Below are 19,377 nucleotides of genomic sequence, written 5' to 3'. Positions count from 1 at the left end.
ATGACTCAGGCTGTCCCATCACTAGGCCAAACCACCGTCGAATAGTTCAGGAGTAGCAGGCGAGCTTCATCCCGAAAAAGGATAGAGCAGCTCCACTAGCCCACCAGAAAACCAGCAAAGCCCTGACCGGTGACCACAACCGCACGTGCAGATCACATATAAATAAACCCCCACCATCGACGGTGGGGAATGCTTATCTTCTCCCAAGCAACCTTTTCACAACTCCAACGAAAATATGTCTTCGAGTGCGTGCCGCCACGCAGTCAGTGGCGGCGCGAACACCGTCAGCGCTCTGGACGTCCAGGTGTCGCCGTCGGTCGACCGACGCCAGCGGAACCTCTGTCGCGGTCCGTCCCGGCACGGCGCCAGCGCCAGTGGGCCCGACGGTGGCGCCATCTGGCCGGGCGTGACGTCACCGGCCGTCAGGCAGAGGCCGAGCAGCGCGTGCTTGAAGGCGCCCGTCACCTGCGGCGGGAGGGCTGTGGTCAGCTGGGTTGGGGAGACGGTCTGGATATGTCACCATGGCGGTGGTCTTCGAGGTGCGGACGCCGGGACGGGGACGTTAATGGCCGATGCGATGACGAGAGTCTGTCCAGCATGAGCGCAAAATGGCCTCACCAGTACGTCTAAAGATAGCTTCTGGTCGTGCAATGCTCCAGCAGAATGCCCAATGAGGTTTATGTAAGTGTACCCGATACACTGAATGGACTGTCACAGGTGGGCGACTTTTAAAATGCAGATGCCCTTCGGAGTGACGGCTAATCCAAAGCTGACATATTCAGGATGGCCGAATAGCACGAATGATCTACACTTTGACCTGGCTCAAAGTCACCTTTAACACAGTTCACTTCGTGCGCAGTGAACCCGACAGGCGGAGCGCCATCTCCCTCCGACCCTGATGCAACAATGTGCAGACAGTCACGTCCGCCAATGCCACACACTGGCGCATGGTTTGGGGCTGAGATCTGTACCAATGCACTGTCAATCGTCCCGAAACATTCCCATCACGACAGGAGGGAATCATTGCCACGGCTGGTAACCGACGTGTAAGCCGTCACGCGCTGAGACCCCCTCACACCTCCGGTGTCGAACCACCGGCGCGGGGGAGGGGGCGCCGCTCACCTCGTCACAGGTCCAGGTCATGACCGCGGCCTCGCTGGGACAGACGGAAGGGGGTCAGCTCACCTCGTCATAGGCCCAGGTCATGACCGCAGCTTCGCTGGGACAGATGGAAGCCACGACCGAGTCGAGGGATGGCATGAAGCCAGCGCATGTCTCCCCCGAGATCAGCCTGCCGGCCAAGCTCAGGCGGAACACCTGGCGAACGGGACGGACGGCGGTTAAGGCACGGACGGCGGTTAGGGCACAGATGCCCTGCTACGCTGTAGGAGCAGAGTGCACCTGCACGGGCCGAAGGCCGTGTCGAATGGCAGCGTTCGAGCAGTGCGCTTTGTCGAAGGCAGCCGAGCCCGTCGCAATTATGGGATTTTCGCTGTGACGCCAATGCTGCCCCCTTGAAGAGCCGATGATTGTGGTGTGACGGGTGGTGGTGCCCCAGTGCATCAGCTACCTGGTACGCAGTACATGCGTTAACTGATGGTTTTGAAAGCAAAGTAAAAGCTTAGACTATAGACACACTACAAGAGCCGAGTCGAGATAGCTGTTAGAGTACGAGTCGAGACATTTAATGAAGTCGATGCTTAGATGCTTGTCATAGCGACTTTTGATGTTCGATGTCGCCAAGTCAGAACATGGTGAGCTAACAGCTCTATCAACCCTTGTTCGAAACACGTGACATCGGGCGTGCAGCATATCCGCCAACCGCATGCAATATACGGTACATATCGACGGCCATCTCTCGCCCTCTTCTGCCTGTCCCTCCCCTTCCTCCCCTCTACCCCACGACTCGGCCCTTCGTCAGGGCGCAGAGGCGCGGCGGGTGTCGGCACCTGGCCGGGGCCGGTCGGCGGGCACCGGCGTAGCACCAGCGTCTGCACCAGCGGCTCCACCGGGCTGCCGGTGACGACACACAGACCGGTGGCCTCGTGCACCACCTGCGACAGAGAGGAGCGGCCGGCCCTGTCAGGCGCGGTGGGTCGGCAGGCTTGCTCGAGAGCCGGGGTGGGCGGGGCAGAGGCCCACGGGCTGGAGTGGATAGAAAAGAGTAAGAGGCCTACGGGCCGGGGGGGGGGGGGGGGCAGGACGGCGGTTCACGAGCCGGGGTAGGGCAGGGCCACGGTGTTGAGCTAAGCGCACCGATTGGGTCAACCTCAGTTAGCCACTGGATTGACACATAGAGCCACCTTGGCTCCCAAAGAACGGGAAGACTCAAGAGCGAAAGAAGTTCACCGTGCCAGCGTCTTTACTAAAAGCTATGACGTCATTTATCACCTTGAATTCTATCGTACTAAAATTTGGGGTAACCATTGTGCCAACACATGGCCACTGGACCATGTGGTTAGAAAGCAGAATCTGGTCCAAGCTTTTCGGTTGGACATATTTCTAGGACAAGGACCCACGCCAACTCGTACTTGTTTCGTAAAACCTTACCCCACCATCCGATTGCACTCTTCTAGGTCAACGGCATAATTTCGTGGCGAAGTCATAACGGTCATAATAATGCTCGAAAAGGCCTTTCTTATCCTCTGACATGGCGTGACCTTTAGCGCGGGCGCCGCCACCGGCCGCAGGCCATTCCGGTCAGAGGCAAACAAGGAGCGCTTAAACCGACTCGAACGCACCTCGCCACGGGCGGGTGAATCCAGACACAGGCGCTCTAACCAAGTAAGCCACCGGGACTGACAGAGCGGCTTTGTGGAAATATTTTGCGGTGACAGCGTGAGGCTCACTATATTGCGAGAATGGCGACGGCCTTGAAGCCCACATGCGGGCTTCACACCAACAGCTGGGCCTGCATACACAAGTGTGGCGCTGACCTGACCCCAGAAGGCGTTGACGGGCGGCGGCGGGTATATGGCCGTCAGCTCGGGCACCACCGTCGCCAGGTACCAGTCGAAGCTGCGGCAGGCCAGCTGACGCCGCAGCAGCTGACGATCGCTGACGTCACCAATGGCGATATGTCGGCTCGCGGGCTCCTCCGTCAGGAAGTGCTCGCGATGTTGGTCCATCCAGACGTGGGCCACGCGCAGGAAGTTCTGTGGAGTGAAGCCCACCCAAAAGCTGCTTATGTTGGCAGCCTGAGGACAGCACGAGCTCAGGCAAAACGAAGAAGCGGGATGGTGAAGAGGCCAGCCATTGGTTGTCGGCATAAGGCTTGGATGACTGCATTATTGCTCATCATATCGCATAATATTGCTTCCTACTGCTCGTCGCATTCTGGAGCTGCGTGGTACAGCAATTGACATTGACTCCACACCGAGGTCGATTGAAACACAGCGCACAACTGAACTGACTAAGCTATCCGCTGCCAAGATGGCCAGGCATCGGAGACGGTAGCAGATGACGTGACATCACGTAGCCAGGCTTCTCTTCATCCCGCCTCCGGTATTTCTCCCCGCGTGACAGGCGCAGGCAGACGGACAGCTGGCCCCGAGCCAGCCGCGGTGGCCGCCCCGGCCGTACCGCGCTGATGATGGGACCGCCAGCCCGGGCGGGCAGGTCACCGAAGTCGTAGGGCGTCCGGTCCCGGTACACGTGACCCACGCGGGAGCAGGGCACCGTCTGCACGGCGCCGCCACACATCCACGCCTGCCGGCACAGCGACCTGGTGTTCTGCGACGCCGCGCGACCTGGCACCACGAGAGCAAGGGTGTGCCAGGAGACTTCGCCACGCGGAGGGCTTTCCAAGGTACAAGCAGAGTTGTGTGGGATGTTTTGTGAGCAATCCAAACATTTGACTGCAAAAGACACGCTTTGCCTGTCAGGTACGGTGGTCTTATTAACGTTACGGTATTGACATGAAGCACACGCACACGTTGCTGTGACCACCTAATAAAATGAGTACAGTGGCAAAACGCAAGCAAAAGCCCTCATGTCACATCTCACTGTGAGCGGGCTGGGCCCTCGCCAATTCGTGAAGCACCAACGGTCAGGCCCGATCGCTGAAAAGCAGACGCCACATTCTACCTTGAAGGACAGCTCCATGTTTTCAGCACCCCATCCCAGCAGCTGTGGGTCGTAAGCGCCTAGGTAGAAAAACCACCAGCGGGAGATCGCGAAAATGCCACCAGAGTGCGTTGCTGAGCTGAAAGGAAAATTGGCAAGTGTGATCAGCAACAGCTGCAACCTAACGGTGCGCTGGAGGTATCTATGGCCATCTGCAATGAACACCCCGTGCCCGTGCCATGCCATGCCGAATCCATGTCATGTCAAATCATGAGCATGCCAATCTGCGCTATGCACCGCTTCCACGAGTGTTCCGAGTATTTATTGCGAGCATTCCGGGCATCCGTTGACAATTTCACGTACGTTGCCCACCCTCCGAAACTGCAGGAATATTACTGCGCGCATGTCTGCAGCCACCTGACACCCCTGTGTGTTGGAGGCGCAGCCTGGGAGGCAGCGACACTGGGTCACCTGTAGGGGGCGCTGGCGGCAGCGCCGCTCTGCACCTCGGCTGGCGTCAGCACCCGCTCCTTGTAGCGGAGCGCCCAGTCGAAAATGCCCCGCGGCAGCAGCGGCGAGCCTTGGGGGCCGACGGTGGCGCCATGTAGCGGCCGATACTGGAAGCTGCGGCTGTCGATCGAGTCCAGGAGCGGCACGGCCACCGTCCGCCTGCGCGTGAGGCAGGCCGACGGGCCGTGTCGCAGCAGAAACAGTGCGATAGACAGTACGGGAGCACAGCTATGGTATACAGCTACGCAGCTACAGCTACAGCTACGTGTGAAAAAGAGTTGGGCAGACGCACAGCTCGACACACGGTCTCCTACGAGTACGTCATCCGTTACGGGTGCGTCGGTTTCTTGTGTTGCTTGAATGCGATATGAATGAGTGCTAAATGAACACGCGGCACGTGATGCTCGGCTCCACATGGTCGCATAGCCACACATACGCCATAGTCAAAGATCAAACCCATTTGACCCTCACAGTAAGGAGAAGATGGCGACTGACTCAGCCCACAGCTGAACCAACGACCGCGCCTGACACGCCCACTCCGACCGCGGACACGCCGCCGCGCGCCTCTCCGCCCCTTCACCTGTCACGCGCGACGGCGGACAGCAGCGGCGGCAGCCAGCCCGTGTTGACCTCGCAGTGGGCGTCCAGGAAGAGCAGTACCTCGCCGCCGGCGGCCAGCGCTCCGAGGCTCTTGGCTCGGATCAGGCCCTCGCGGCGGCCGGAGCGCAGCAGCCGGACCCGACGCAGAGGGGCCACGGCCGACTCCAGGGGCTCGCCCAGGTCAGCTGGGGTTGGGTGGTACCGGTCAGCCGCCGGTGACGGGGTGTGGGAGGGGGGGGGGGGCAGCTTGTTAATTGTGTGTGAAAACGTCACATTTGGGGGTAATCTTTGTGGATTTCGAGATCATCGGCCTCAAAATGGGATTAAGGCCATTATCAGCCTAAAGGTGACAGCAAAGAAACTAATGCTTGAGCTGGAGTCCTTCCCCCCCCCCGCAACAAAAAACAGTCCCGTGGTACATGACAGAGCCTTGTGTAGCTTTATGCAGCATTATTTTGTCTTAAGCCATGTCAAGTATCACCATTAACCTAGCAATACGCTCTACCTTAATTCGCTTTATTTTGTTTAACATTTACCCCACATAGTGCATGCATACATCTTGACCATTATAGATTTACAAACAATTCGTGTATGTCAAATAGCACACCGGCAGCACGCCGCCAGCCGGCCTGCAAGACTGGCGCGTCGCCTTCAGACGGCGACACGTGGACACTGCGGGTCCTACCGAAGTGGCTGAAGTCGTCCACCAGCAGCACCTCGTGCAGCAAGTGAGGCGGCGAGCGATCCAGCACGCTCTGCACCGTTCGCAGCAGGCTCGACAGACCCTCGTTGTGGAAGACGATGATGACCGAGGCGGCCGGCAGCGCCGCCGGGTAGTGTCGCCGTTGGCACCTGCTCCAGAGAACGAATTTGACAAGGTGTTCCATGTAAGAGGGCTCTCTGCGGCCTACATACCTCTCATCGCTAATTGTTTCAGCGCCCTAGATAAAATGTCTCTGGTGACGCATGGGCGGCGAGGCTGAGGGATGCGCCCTAGCCCGAGTAGTCCAGGTCAGGTGTCCCACCCCGGTTAGTCCAGGTCAGGTGTCCCAGGCTAGTTAATCTAGGTCAGGTGTCCCAGGCCAGTTTGTCCAGGTCAGGTGTCCCAGGCCAGTTTGTCCAGGTCAGGTGTCCCACCCCGGGTAGTCCAGGTCAGGTGTCCCAGGCCAGTTTGTCCAGGTCAGGTGTCCCACCCCGGGTAGTCCAAGCCGGGTGTCCCAGCCTCGTCGGTCCAAGTCAGGTGCCCCAGCCTGGTTAGCCCACATTAAGTGTTCCATCCTGATTAGTCCAGGTCAGACTTCCCAGCCTGATTAGTCCAGGTCAGGTATCCCGGTCCGGTCGGTCCAGGTCAGGTGCTCCGGCCCGATTAGTCCAGGTTAGGTGTCCCACCCCGGTTAGTCCAGGTCAGGTGTCCCACCCGGGTAGTCCAAGCCGGGTGTCCCAGCCTCATCGGTCCAAGTCAGGTGCCCCAGCCTGGTTAGTCCACATCAAGTGTTCCATCCTGATTAGTCCAGGTCAAGTGCTCCGGTCCGGTCGGTCCAGGTCAGGTGCTCCGGTCCGGTCGGTCCAGGTCAGGTGCCCCGGTCCGATCGATCCAGGCCAGGTGTCCCGGTCCGGTCGGTCCAGGTCAGGTACTCTGGCCCGATTAGTCCAGGTCAGGTGTCCCAGTCCGATTAGTCCAGGTCAGGTGTCCCGGTCCAATTAGTCCAGGTCAGGTGTCCCGGTCCGATTAATCCAGGTCAGGTGTCCCAGCCTCGGCGGCCGCTCACCCGAGGTCACGTGTGTCGGGCACGGCTCGCCGCAGCGGCAGCCGGTCGGAGAGCGTCATGTTCATGCCGTAGCGGCTCCAGCCGTGGTCGGTCCAGCTGACGGTGCTGGTGAAGGGCAGTGGCGGGCCGCGGGGCGCCGGCTTGCTGGCCTCAGCCCCGCTGGCAGCCGTCTCCGCAGCCTCGATCCTTGGTGCCAGCTGAAGAGGACCGGCAGCAAAGCGAATAATTACTATCATCACGCTTCAGCTTACACCAGTATGCTGGCGTGCATTGCCATAATCTGCTTTCTTTTCCAATATTTACGTTCGACTTTACCTCTCGTAACTCTGTAAACACGTGGTCTCAGCACCCTTTCTGGGCCTCACGTCGTGCGCAACGTGGCGACAAACGCATGCATAATTTACAACCGCATACAATTTCTTGCGACGGAAAATTATCGCTCTTGCGCCAAGCCCGTGTCACAAAAACGCGAACTACACCAAGTCCGGTATCCAGCAGATCACACCTGATAAAACATCCTCAAGAGATTCAAATTACCCCGGAGAAGCACGGGCCACGGCTTCCCACAACGCACGGGTTTGTTCCTGTGCCTTCCCACTTCCCACAACGCAAGCCTTACCGTGCGGTTTGTTGCCAACGCCTCCAGAAACGCGGCGTGTAGCTGATCGGCCAGCGGGTCGCTCTTGTCCACGCTCCTGACACTGGGCAGGTACCACGCTGCTGATAGCGCGGTGGCGGCACACGCCACGCACACGGCGAGACGGACAGACGCCTGCAGCGTGGTCAGGTCACTGATCAACCTCGCTCGCCGTCCGCCATGTGCAACACGGTACGCAATGTCAATGTAACCGCGAGCACAACTGGGCGCACTTCTGCTTGTGAAACGCTTTACTGCTGACGCTATCGATCGGTGAGCGATATGCAGGGCGCGGGGGGACGTACGACGTTTTCTGCCAACAGTTTTGCAAAACAAAAATGGCAACGTTCAGGACCAGGACTGACCAGCAATATTCCACCGGGGATGGGCTGTCCGTTGAAGGGCTGGGCCATCCGAAGTTAAGTGACGTCACGTTGAACTTCGTTTCTCACCTGGTGCTGATCCTTTATATTGATCCTGATCGGTGACGTTGCCATATTCTGTACTTGAACGGAAAGAGCGCGTTCTCCTTGATGACAGACAACTGTGCAGGCCTAACAGCTAATGCTCGCCTGCCCTGTAGGCCTGCCAGACAAACGGCTGTCCGGAGCAAACAGCAGTCAGGCTTAACTATGTTGAAAACATACAAAACGTGTGCAGCTCAATGCACTCTGATCTACGAGCAACGACCAACGCTGAACATCTGCTCTCCGTCGCACACAGAAGACCTTCCGCGCACGCCAGGCACCAAGTGCTTATGCGGCGCAGAAGCGGATGCACGCTAAGATTTCGGGAGCAAAAACATCGCCTTAGGGCGTGATAGCCATCAAATGGCCTGTTACGATAATTCAATACTGCGCAGTCTTAGGGGAAAAAAATATAGCCGTGAGCGTCTTGCTATCAAAATCGAAATCCTGGCTACGCCTCTGCGTGCACGAATGCACCGGAAGAAGTCCGTATCGGTGGTCTTCCACATGACCACAGACCGCACTGATCATAACCTCGCCGACAGCGGGCAAAAACGGTCTGCCGTGACCGAACTGGGCACCAGGTGGTCGGCCGGGGCCCACGGCACGGGCGGGGTCACTGGCCAGACAGCAGGCGATATTCCGCTAGAGGCGTGCTGGGCGCTGGAAAGGGAATGACGTCCCAGGGCCAAACCAAAATGCCCAGCAAGCGTGTCCCTCATAGCCAGGCTCCGAGCCAGGAAAATGGCAAGAGGGGAGGGGAGGTGATGCGAGTTGGTCCGACGCGGAACAGTATTGCGCTACCTCCCCAGAGGCCAGGACTGCTAAGCACGAATGCAGAGTTGCGGCCGTAACAAGGCTTCAGTAACGAAACAAGCCGGATGAAGCGGAAGCAGGAACGCCGTAGCGTGTTTTTTAATGTGTGACAGGTACAAAATTTGCTATATGCTTCTCTGGAAATGCGGTTCAAAAATGACGGACCCCCACAGAAGGCCTTCGTCCTTTTTTTACTCGTCTCTCGTTCAAACTTGGCACCTCCTTCTTTGGTCAGCAATCCGCATCCCCGATAACTGGTATAGATTTGCCGATAGCCACCGTGTTAAAACATAACTGATCTTTGGCCAAGAAGTGCCTGGTTTCATCTGGCACCATCACTCTACTATGCGCAGCGCAGCTCACAGCTACCTTGCGATTCCAATCAGTGACAGCATCAACCCAAGCTGGAAGCAATCAGACGCAGGTCGATGACGCCACCACACGTGTCTCTTGCGGTCTGACTGCCCATTACCTCACGTGGTAGGGATCACACCCAGGCGAATGTTGTGCGCCTTACGCAAGAAGTCATCTAGCTGCCACCTACGCCGCCACATCTGTCCTACTGCTCCTGGCACCGACTCATTTGTCCGGCGAGCTCCCACCCGCTCCGGCTCTGCTCCGGTCCGTCACCACACACCTCCGGCGAGCCCCCACCCGCTCCAGTTCCGCTTCGGGCTGCCACCACACCTCCGGCGAGCCCCCACCCGCTCCAGTTCCGCTCCGGGCTGCCACCACACACCTCCGGCGAGCCCCCACCCGCCCCCCACCCGCCCAGACTCCGCTCCGGCCCGTCACCACACATCCCCGGCGAGCCCCCACCCGCCCCGACTCCGCTCCGGTCCGCCACCACACACCTCCGGCGAGCCCCTACCCGTTCCTGTTCCGCTCCGGGCTGCTACCACACACCTCCGGCGAGCCCCCACCCGCTCCGACTCCGCTCCGGTCCCTCACCACGCACCTCCGGTGCGCCCCCACTCGCTCCGGTTCCGCTCCACCTCGTTCCGTCCGGTTCCACTCCACTCCACTCCACTCCACTGCTCCGCTCCGGTCCGTCACCACACACGGCGTTCGCGATGATGCGTCATGACCATGTATTCGCCCTAAAGCATGCTCTGCAGATGTAACCACGTTAACACACTCGGCGGCAGCTGAAGGAGCGACATCCGTCACACATGTGCACCGCTAAAAGGCATCGAAAGGTCACCAGTGGCACACAGCACCAGCCGATAAAAATATCTCATCTCCCGTTAATTACACAAAACGTCAACAGATGTCGTCCCTGTCGGCCGGCGGTGCGTCGGTCTGGCTGGACCCCCAGGGCCCCGGCACCAGGCTGTTTCTCAACCTGCGAACACACGGGGATGGATGTTAGGTCGGCGAATGGCACAGAAAAACGGCAGCTGCGCACGCTAGGGACACGATGCACTCGCGACCATCGGGCTCTGAACATGCTGAGTGCGCGACACGCGCACAGCATGGAGACACCAGAAACACGCGACACTTACCGCCGAAGGCACTGTTGAAGACACAGGCGTAATACGTGCAAGAAAACGGGTTCATAACGCAACAATCTCCGACCATCCCAAACATTGGGCCATTCATAAACATCAACGTGATCACGTGATAACTTGGGACGATGACAGGGGTCGTCGGGCGTAGCATTTATGCCGCCCTATAACCTTGCTCGCTGAGAACCATTACACAGACTGACGCCTCACCGTCGCTGCACGCGCGACGCCGTTCAGTCCCCGTTCATCAGCTCGTCCTCGTCCTCGTCCTCGTCGCTGTCGTCCGAGTCGGGCTCTTCGCCGTCCTCCGGCTCGGAGCCGTCCTCCGACGCGTCCTCGTCCTGGCGGCAGGACGGCTGAGTCAGCGCGAGACGTCCACCAGACGCCTCGCGACGCCACACCGGCGGAAGTTCCAACCCCTGCGAGTCTCGTCACTTGGATGCGAGCTTTCGTGACCTGGCAATGTTCACATAAGCCAAGCCTTGATGAGCTCTCTACGGAAACCACCAACACATGCTTGGCACCTCTTCCTTCTTGTGGGCAATATTATGCTCTCCTTTGAGGGTGGCCTACATCCCCCACCCCACACCAATGCCTGAAGCAGCGCCGCACCACCCTGCGCCTCGCTCACAGCCCGCACCCCTGCACCAGGGCTGCCCTCGGTTTGGGGAGCGGTCGTACCTCCATCGGGTGGTCGTCCTCGGACATGTCCGACAGGTCTCCCGGCGAGTGCGCCGGCAGACCGAGCAGGTCACCGTCGTCGTCCGACGAGTCTGACGGACAGGGCGCGTCGATATCGTAACGCATCAGAGGAGCGTGGACGCCGACACACGATGGGAGTAGACAGCTTACGCGTGGGAATCCCGGGAAGCACAGAACACAGCAGCAAGAACACAAACAGCGAAACACTTGAGAAAATGTGTAAAGTGACCAGTGAATACACAACACTGAATGCCATGCATCAATGAATGAACTGACAATGCCTGGTCCGTCCAGTAGTTCGGTTCGGCCGGTCCGGTGCCTGTTTTCCACTCTGTCCCAGTCCCCCCCCCCCCCTCCCCCCCCCCCCACGTCCAGTAGTTCGGTTCGGCCGGTCCGGTGCCTGTTTTCCACTCTGTCCCAGCCCCCCCCCCCCCACGTCCAGTAGTCTGGTTCGGCCCGGTCCGGTCCCTGTTTTCCACTCTGTCCCAGCCCCCCCCCCCCCCCCCCCTCCACGTCGGGTCCGGTCGGCCCCGTCGGCGCCTCACCGTCCTGGTAGGCGAGCAGCGGCGGCTGGTCGGCGGCCGCGCCGGCCCGCTCGGCCGCCTGCCGCTGCCGCGCCGCCATCTGGCCGGCGATCAGCTGTAGCCGGCCGCGCAGCTGCAGCAGGCGCGGGTAGGAGCGCAGCCGTACCTGTCGCGCAGGCGCGAGGCTGGTCGGTCAGACGCACGGACACGCTGGCGGCACTGGCGCACGCAGACGGACCGCAGCGGCGCTAGTGCATCGGACATTCTTGTTTTCGAGCGACACGTGCCGAGAGGGCCCCTTTGTTGCGGGGCTATTTCTGATGACTTTGTCCCACTCGCAAAGCTGGCACACAGTGAAACACAGCGACACCGCCGCATACAATCCCAACTGGCAACGCAACTTAGTGCAAACCCAACCCAAAACAATGGTGTCATGCTCGCGGGCGAAGATAGTCACTGGGTCCGACACATCAGTTGGCTTCTGCAGTAGTGTAGCCCCCGGTTCAGTGCGGGCTGCGTCAGCGGCGACGACAGCCCAAACACCGCGGGCTCGACACTGTAGCAGCGGTTTGAAGCCGCCAGCGACAGAACGACTGAGGCTTTACGAACGCTGCCGCGCTCAGCGGGGAGACCCGACCCGGTCTCGGAGGGGGCAGGACCTCCGAGGCCATCGCCACGGGTCGCACGACCCCCGGGACCCACGACGCCTCTGGGGGACGGCCGAGAGCGGCTTTCACCTGTACGCTGCTGTAGACGGGCGCCAGCAGCGAGTCCAGGTCACTCTGGGTCAGCAGGAAGGACGAGTGTCGCTCCATCACCGCCCGCAGCCACTTGAGGCCGGAGAAACTCCTGCACGCGGCGCCGGGCCGGCACGGGTCAGTAGCCCGCACACCCAGACACGCAGACAACACGCCTGAGCGCAGCGCCTTGCCCACAGACAAGCGGGCAGGGGAGCTTGCGATGGTGCAGCTTATAACGTCCACTAGCGAGGAACGGGGGGCACGCAGATGAGGTGTTGGCCAAATCAGCACCGAAACAGATAATCTGAGCATTCTTACAAAACTTAACATTAGAAAACGTAAACGGTGCAGTCTTCTGTGGTGATGTCGGAGAGCATGATTCCACGTGACGATGCTGTAGTTCATCATATTATGATCATCCATACTATATGTTTGTTCACACAATACATGAACAAATATCAGTGGTCAGTCATGTGTAGACCAGTCCTACCTCAGCCGTAAAATCCGAATGAAAACGCCCCCCCCCCCAAAGCTTAGCCTTGGCCTCAGCTTCAGCTTCAGCTCCGGCCTCAGCCTCGGCCTCAGCCTCAGCCTCAGCCTCAACCTCAACCTCAACCTCAGCCTCAGCTTCAGCCTCGCCTCAGCTTCAGCTTCAGCTCCAGCTCCAGCTCCAGCTCCAGCTCCAGCTCCAGCTCCAGCCTCAGCCTCAGCCCCAGCCTCAATCTCAGCCTCAGCCTCAATCTCAGCCTCAGCCTCGCCTCAGCTTCAGCTCCAGCCTCAGCCTCAGCCTCAGCCTCAGCCTCAGCCTCAGCCTCAGCCTCAGCCTCAGTCTCAGCCTCAGCCTCAGCCTCAGTCTGTCTCAGCCTCAGCGTCAGCTTCAGCCTCAGCCTCAGCCTCAGCCTCAGCCTCAGCCTCAGCCTCAGCCTCAGCCTCAGCCTCAGCCTCAGCCCCGGCCGTCGACTCACTGGTCGGCGAAGCGCAGCATGTAGCCGAGTCTGTCGATGAGCGGCAGCACGGCGTCCACGGGCAGTGCCTGCACCGTGGTGCGGATCACGTCGGCCTCCTCGGTTTGCAGCACCGTCCGCAGCATGGTGCGGTCCTTGCTGGCCAGGCCCTGCGGCGGCCGGCGGGGGGCGATCGTCAAGCGGCGCCAGGGGCGGCAGCGGCGACGGGTTGTGAGAACGACAGCAGCGGCGGCAATTACATGGTGGCTATGCGCGGTTCGCTAGATTCTGCAACCGCTTTAACCTCACCAATTTCCAACAACCGTGCCACATCTGTGAACATCTATGAGCGTCTATGAACTCCGCGAAACCACATACAATCCCTTACCACTGAATACCAAACGCATTTCTTGGTTATCCAGCACTATGCACACTCCTGAAGGGCCAAAACAATCTGGCAGCATAGAATTTAAGATGCTCCGCGTCTCCTGTATTTCCATCCCCGCTCGCACCGCACGAACCCCCCCCCCCCCCCCCTCCTCCTCCCCCTCCTAAGCTCACACCAGAAACTCCACACACCGCGCTGCGTACCTGGACCAGCAGCTGCGCCATGTTGGCCGCCGAAGGAGCCGCCAGCGCACCGCCAGCGGGTGGTGCCACCAGCGCGCCCAGCCGCTGCTCCATGGGTAGTTGGGCTGGCGAGGAGCCGGCGGCGTCGCCGGCCGCGGCCGCCCGCCGTTTCCTGCCGGCGGAGAGGTGGCCGGCGGCCAGCTGGCGCGCCGCTGCGCCATCCGCCGCCGGCGTCTTGACGCGCGTCACGGACGAGGCCGAGGCGGCGGCGGCGGCGGCTCCCGCCGGGTCGGCCCGCACCCGGCACAGGGTCGGCTCGTCGGTGTGGTAGGGCTGCCCGGGCGAGAGCAGGGTCAGCAGGGGTCAGCAGGGGTCAGCGGGGGTCCGCGGGGGTCAGTGGGGACGGGATTCGGCGGCGGCGTTCGCGGCGCAGACACTGCCAGCGCAGCGTGGTAAACGACACCCGCAGGACTAAGAGCGCGGCCAGAACACGCACACGCAGGCCCGCATCACAACCACCGTAACGCGATGCCGCCCCAATGCGCCTCAGTCCGTACTTCAGCCCGTCCGCGGACTCTTAGCCGGCAGTCGGCAGCCCCGCACACTGGCCGTCCTGCCCGGGAGAGCAGTCCGCCGCTGCCCCGGCAGTCGGCAGCCCCGCACACTGGCCGTCCTGCCCGGGAGAGCAGTCCGCCGCTGCCCCGGTCGTCGGCAGCCCCGCACACTGGCCGTCCTGCCCGGGAGAGCAGTCCGCCGCTGCCCCGGCCGTCGGCAGCCCCGCACACCGGTCGCCCTGCCCGGGAGAGCAGTCCGCCGCTGCACCGGCCGTCGGCAGCCCCGCACACCGGTCGCCCTGCCCGGGAGAGCAGTCCGCCGCTGCCCCGGCAGTCGGCAGCCCCGCACACCGGTCGTCCTGCCCGGGAAAGCAGTCCGCCGCTGCGCCGGCCGTCGGCAGCCCCGCACACCGGCCGTCCTGACCGGGAAAGCAGTCCGCCGCTGCGCCGGCCGTCGGCAGCCCCGCACACCGGCTGTCCTGCCCGGGAGAGCAGTCCGCCGCTGCCCCGGCCGTCGGCAGCCCCGCACACCGGTCGCCCTGCCCGGGAGAGCAGTCCGCCGCTGCCCCGGTCGTCGGCAGCCCCGCACACCGGTCGTCCTGCCCGGGAGAGCAGTCCGCCGCTGTCCCGGCCAGCAGTCAGCCCCGCCCTGGTCCGCCCGGCGGCTGGCCGACCCGGACGCGCCCGATGCCCGCGCTCACCAGCCGCTCGAAGGTGGGCCGCAGGAAGGAGCCGTGGCAGAGGTGCAGCCGCGCCGGCTGCTCGGCGCCGGGCCGGGCCGCCAGCACGGGCAGCTGGCGCGGCGCGGCGCCCTCCGTCGCCACGCGCACCGTCAGTTTGGGTCGCACCGGCTTCTTGCGCACCCTGCCCGACACGACGGCCTCCGGTCAGCGTCAGCGGATCGTGTTCAGGTCACAGACAACAGGTCATGGGCAACAGGTAACGCGACAGGCCACGGATGGGTCACGGTGAGACAGCACACTGCGGCCTGACAGCCCTGGCACCACTCGACGCCGTGTTCGGCATGGCACCACACGCACTACGACTCAGGCCAGCGGCCCACACTACACAACAGCAAAGGTACGCCATAACACTTCAATCACTAGAACCCAACCTTTCCCACAACGGCCGACACCCAGACCGCAAAATTCTACCCTCTCTCCTCACCACCATCGCGTGACCCTACAGCCGGCCACAGCGGCGCCACACCCACCCGTTCAGGTGTCGCTCGAACACGTGCAGCAGACCGTCGGTGGTGACGGCCGTCACCAGCACGGCGCCGTCGGCCGCCTCGGCGCGCACGCGCACGTCGCGCGCCTCCGAGGGCAGCGCGAACGACACGGACGCCGCCTGGTGCGTCTCGTCGCGCGTCAGCTGCCTGCCGGAGCGAGCCGGCGTCGCAGCGGGGTCAGGGTCGCCGACGACTCAGAACGGCCGCGGGGAGGTGTGGCCGTGGTTACCGTCGTTAATGGCGGCCCGGGGGCCAGCAGCAGCACTGGGTCGAATCGTCGGAAGATGAAATTCACTGCATTTATCTGTGACATGTAATGCTGCGTATCCATACTTATAACAATCGCACTGGATTGGAGATATCATTCCTGACTCACCGAGCACATATCCAGATTAATGAGCAGCGGACGCTCAATACATCAGCGGCTCCCCATGGGCCTCCTCAGAGCTGTCGCCTTCCTCACCCCACCCCGTCCCGTCCCGTCCCGTCCCGTCCCGTCCCGTCCCGTCCCGTCCCGTCCCGTCCCGTCCCGTCCCGTCCCGTCCCGTCCCGTCCCGTCCCGGCCCGTCCCGGCCCGTCCCGGCCCGTCCCGTCCCGGCCCGTCCCGTCCCGTCCCGTCCCGTCCCGTCCCGTCCCGTCCCGTCCCGTCCCGTCCCGTCCCGTCCCGTCCCGTCCCGTCCCGTCGCGCGGCACCCCAGCCTGCCGTCTCACCAGGCGCTGACGACGCGGCCGCCGGCGGCGGCGCTGATGAAGTAGCCGCCCTCGCCGTCCAGGTCGGGCAGCGGCACGTGCCGGAGACAGGTGACCTCGCCCGGGTGGCCAGCGTACGTGCGCAGCTGAGCGCCCGAGGCCAGCTCCCACCAGGTGATGGTGCGGCTGGCCGTCAGCAGCGAGCTGCCGTCCGGCAGCGGGCACACGCTGTGCACGGCCGTCTTACCCGCCTTCAGTTTGCTGGGGGCACGCGGGCACAGAGGCCGCTTAGAGCGGCGCCGCAGAGACGGTGCGCCCAGTTGGTCACCGTGCCTTGGTTGGTGCATGACGCCTCAAGAGCAGAGGCAGGGGGAGGGGTATGGTATCACTGTTTATGGAAGGTAGCACCACATGACGCTGGGCTGCAGCACAAACAGCTACAAAGGAATGAAGTAAAGGCAGGTCACGGGTATGGTACTGCAATAATAACCTTAATTCCACAAACAATATTCCACTCCACAGCCCCTGCGGAAGGGCTCGAGCAGAAGACCCGCGTATTCCCGACCGACATCACCCCGGTACCCTCAACAGGTGGTGGCGGGAGGGGGGGGGGGAGGAGTACAGCGCTGTCGTGCTCACCATTTGACCCTGCCCTTGCCGACGGCCCACTGCAGGGCGTGCGCGTCGGCGCCGCCGCTGAACACGTGCCCGCCGGCGGCGTCCCAGGCCAGACAGTGGACGGCGCCGGCGTGCTGGCCGCTCAGCTCGGTCTGCAGGTCGCCCGCCACCACGCTGTAGACGAGCACAGAGCCGGCCGGCGTGCCGAGCGCCAGCAGCGGGCCGTCGCCGCCGCCGCCGGCCGACCGGCTGCGCTGCTTCCTGTGGCGCGGCGCCGCCGTCTGCCCACAGAGTGGTGTCAATATGGGCCAGCAGTGGGGAGACAGCACCCAGTGCTGAGGGCTAAGGGACATCAAAAGTCATGGGGAGAGAGGCAGGGGACCCAGCCATGGTTGATCAACAAGTAGTTGATGGCAGTGTGGAAAATTAAATAGAAAGTAAATGTTCTATGGCAGCTCTTAAAATGTAAAACAAAATTGGGCATAGAAGTCAACACATAAGAAACAGTGTTCCATTGCAACAAACCCTGAATGCCATCCAAACCTGGTTGAAAAATGTGAGCTACTGTGCATACCCAATGCTTCTCAAGTTTGTTACATGCTTTCCTGCAAAATTTTCTGCATGCAAACTAAACAAAGCAGATGCCTTCTTATAAACCACAATAACAAATGCCACAGCACCATCTCAAAATCATCCTAACATGAGCAAAACAACTTCATGACAGCCTCTGGGATGCAGCACATAGCTGTACTGATAAAATTATATGGAAGGCTATCAGCCTTAAAAATGGTGTGGTAGATGTGCTGGTGTTGTCTTTCAGAGTTAACAAGGATGCTGTACTTATGATGAGAATGCAATTGCTGAACATCAATCAGTTTATGAAGCAAACTGAACGATGTGAAGGATCGGGAATCATGAATCCCAATCATGAGTGAAGGAATTCATAAAATAATCTTTCAAGAAAAGCCACCAAATATTTCTTGTGGCTTAGTCTTATGCCCTTAGACTGAGCTATGTTATGCATCTAATCAATAACTGGCAGGAGGATCCAACAGCATGTGGATTACATAGAGCAGTGTCATTCAGTTTTTAAGTAGTTCATTTTGATGTTATCAGTGAAAACCTTGTGTCTGCAACTAGGCCTATGACAATATGGTCCACAAAGATAAAAAAACATCCAAATACATATATAGTAAGTGCCTGCATAATACAACAGAGGCAAGCATATACCTTATACTGCTACCATGGTCCTCATTCAATTGGATCACTGGTGACTCTTCCTGGTGCATTTAAACATAGGAGTGTAGTTTTTAAATACCAGCACTTTTAATAAAAACTCTAATAAATGTCTTGCAATGGTTCTGCATTACACTTGATAGTAACAGAAGTTGTAATTGGGCCTTTCGGGCGCCTTCACCAGCATATTGAGCGTTCATATGACAAACTTGGTGATTTCATCCAGTGTGATTTTCATTATTAATGCCAGTGGCAGAAGACATACTCTATTTCAAGGAAACCACAGACAGGGGTTTCATTTCTAGCCATGTCTCTCATCCCTGTCAGGATGATAGGTAGGCCAGCCCCTGGCTGTTAAAAACTTGTGATTCAGTCAGCAGATTTGGTCAGCAGGTGAGATTTCTAGACAGTTGCTTTGAAATCTTCCATTGCAAAAAATATTCCCCACCATGCATTCACGGCACCATAAAATGTCCAAGACTAACTACATTTGCCCCATCAAAACCTTCCATCACAACTTCTCTGCAAACTGCAGTAATGGGTTCAGTCTGAATCTTCACAGCAAGGTCATGATCACAGTATGGTATGACTACATTACCTTGTAAATTGTATAACAAATCTGAATGATGTTCAAATCACCTACTACTTAAACTACACATGACCATGCATCTCATTAATATCACTTTCTGCCAGAGATAAAGATATTCAAATGGGATAACTAGCCCAAACCACATCTTAGTCTATCATGATCTCTAAAAAGCATGAGCATTCCAACAAGCAAAACCCGTGCAAAAACAAAATAATGTAGCCCACCTGTGCGCGCCATGATAGACACGTGGCTGCCGCTGACAAGTGCGAGCTGGGGACGTACTCTTGCTTCAATGTACCAGCATCCGTATCCCATATTTGAAGTCGCCCGTCGGGACTGGAGTACGCCAAAAGCTTGCAGTCATCTGAATAAGCGGCACAGCACTCGGTATTGGTACTCATTATTACTGATTTTACACACGAAACCCGAAAGCCCAGATCCCCCCACCAACTATGCCGCAGCGTGTGCTACGAAGGACGGTCGCGCCAGAATCGCGCTCAGCGTGTTGAAGCGGGGGAAGTAGCACGAGGCAGTGATATTATAAGCTTTCATGCTGAGACGGGACCATACTGGACCAAGCTCTTATTTTTTCATTTCATGAAAGCCT

General features: G+C 59.8%; 3 protein-coding genes across 3 annotated transcripts; all 3 read right to left on the bottom strand.

Moving 5' to 3' along the window:
• Positions 1-1,176: 1,176 nt before the first annotated feature.
• LOC119094347 (N-acetylgalactosaminyltransferase 7-like) lies at positions 1,177-7,009 on the bottom strand. The gene is made up of 9 exons (XM_037217414.1): positions 6,945-7,009; positions 5,861-6,027; positions 5,156-5,360; positions 4,572-4,734; positions 3,583-3,708; positions 3,090-3,197; positions 2,937-3,032; positions 1,986-2,054; positions 1,177-1,317 (listed from the first exon to the last, which is right to left on the bottom strand). The coding sequence occupies exons 1-9, from the start codon at positions 7,007-7,009 to the stop codon at positions 1,177-1,179; spliced, it is 1,140 nt and encodes a 379-aa protein (XP_037073309.1).
• A 2,922-nt stretch (positions 7,010-9,931) lies between these two features.
• LOC119093097 (ESF1 homolog) lies at positions 9,932-13,908 on the bottom strand. Its single transcript, XM_037215988.1, has 7 exons — positions 13,874-13,908; positions 13,304-13,452; positions 12,336-12,447; positions 11,620-11,764; positions 11,054-11,145; positions 10,583-10,713; positions 9,932-10,209 (listed from the first exon to the last, which is right to left on the bottom strand). Exons 1-6 carry the CDS (start codon positions 13,892-13,894, stop codon positions 10,606-10,608), a joined length of 627 nt encoding a protein of 208 aa, XP_037071883.1. The 5' UTR covers positions 13,895-13,908; the 3' UTR covers positions 9,932-10,209; positions 10,583-10,605.
• Positions 13,909-15,044: 1,136 nt separating this feature from the next.
• Positions 15,045-19,232, bottom strand: LOC119094345 (WD repeat-containing protein 43). Its single transcript, XM_037217413.1, has 5 exons — positions 18,995-19,232; positions 16,967-17,226; positions 16,418-16,588; positions 15,620-15,784; positions 15,045-15,270 (listed from the first exon to the last, which is right to left on the bottom strand). The coding sequence occupies exons 1-5, from the start codon at positions 19,169-19,171 to the stop codon at positions 15,045-15,047; spliced, it is 999 nt and encodes a 332-aa protein (XP_037073308.1). The 5' UTR covers positions 19,172-19,232.
• Positions 19,233-19,377: the final 145 nt, after the last annotated feature.

The sequence above is a fragment of the Pollicipes pollicipes genome, unplaced genomic scaffold (assembly GCF_011947565.3).
Source record: "Pollicipes pollicipes isolate AB1234 unplaced genomic scaffold, Ppol_2.1 Scaffold_4002;HRSCAF=4701_pilon_pilon_pilon, whole genome shotgun sequence".
Lineage (NCBI taxonomy): Eukaryota > Metazoa > Arthropoda > Thecostraca > Pollicipedomorpha > Pollicipedidae > Pollicipes > Pollicipes pollicipes.
Note: the sequence above shows the minus strand (reverse complement) of the source record. Positions and strands in the feature narration are given on the sequence as shown.

Coding starts and splice junctions, on each gene's coding strand:
- LOC119094347 (XM_037217414.1), bottom strand. CDS start 7,009: ATGAACATGACGCTCTCCGACCGGCTGCCGCTGCGGCGAGCCGTGCCC. Junction 3,033..3,089: donor ACTTCCTGACGGAGGAGCCC/GCGAGCCGACAT, acceptor CTGCGGCGTCAG/CTGGCCTGCCGCAGCTTCGA. Junction 2,055..2,936: donor TCAACGCCTTCTGGGGTCAG/GTCAGCGCCACA, acceptor TCTCTGTCGCAG/GTGGTGCACGAGGCCACCGG.
- LOC119093097 (XM_037215988.1), bottom strand. CDS start 13,894: ATGGCGCAGCTGCTGGTCCAG. Junction 12,448..13,303: donor ATGCTGCGCTTCGCCGACCA/GTGAGTCGACGG, acceptor CGCCGCGTGCAG/GAGTTTCTCCGGCCTCAAGT. Junction 11,146..11,619: donor GCTGCTCGCCTACCAGGACG/GTGAGGCGCCGA, acceptor CCTGTCCGTCAG/ACTCGTCGGACGACGACGGT.
- LOC119094345 (XM_037217413.1), bottom strand. CDS start 19,171: ATGAGTACCAATACCGAGTGCTGTGCCGCTTATTCAGATGACTGCAAG. Junction 17,227..18,994: donor GTCTATCATGGCGCGCACAG/GTGGGCTACATT, acceptor CTCTGTGGGCAG/ACGGCGGCGCCGCGCCACAG. Junction 15,271..15,619: donor TTCGAGCGACACCTGAACGG/GTGGGTGTGGCG, acceptor CGTGTCGGGCAG/GGTGCGCAAGAAGCCGGTGC.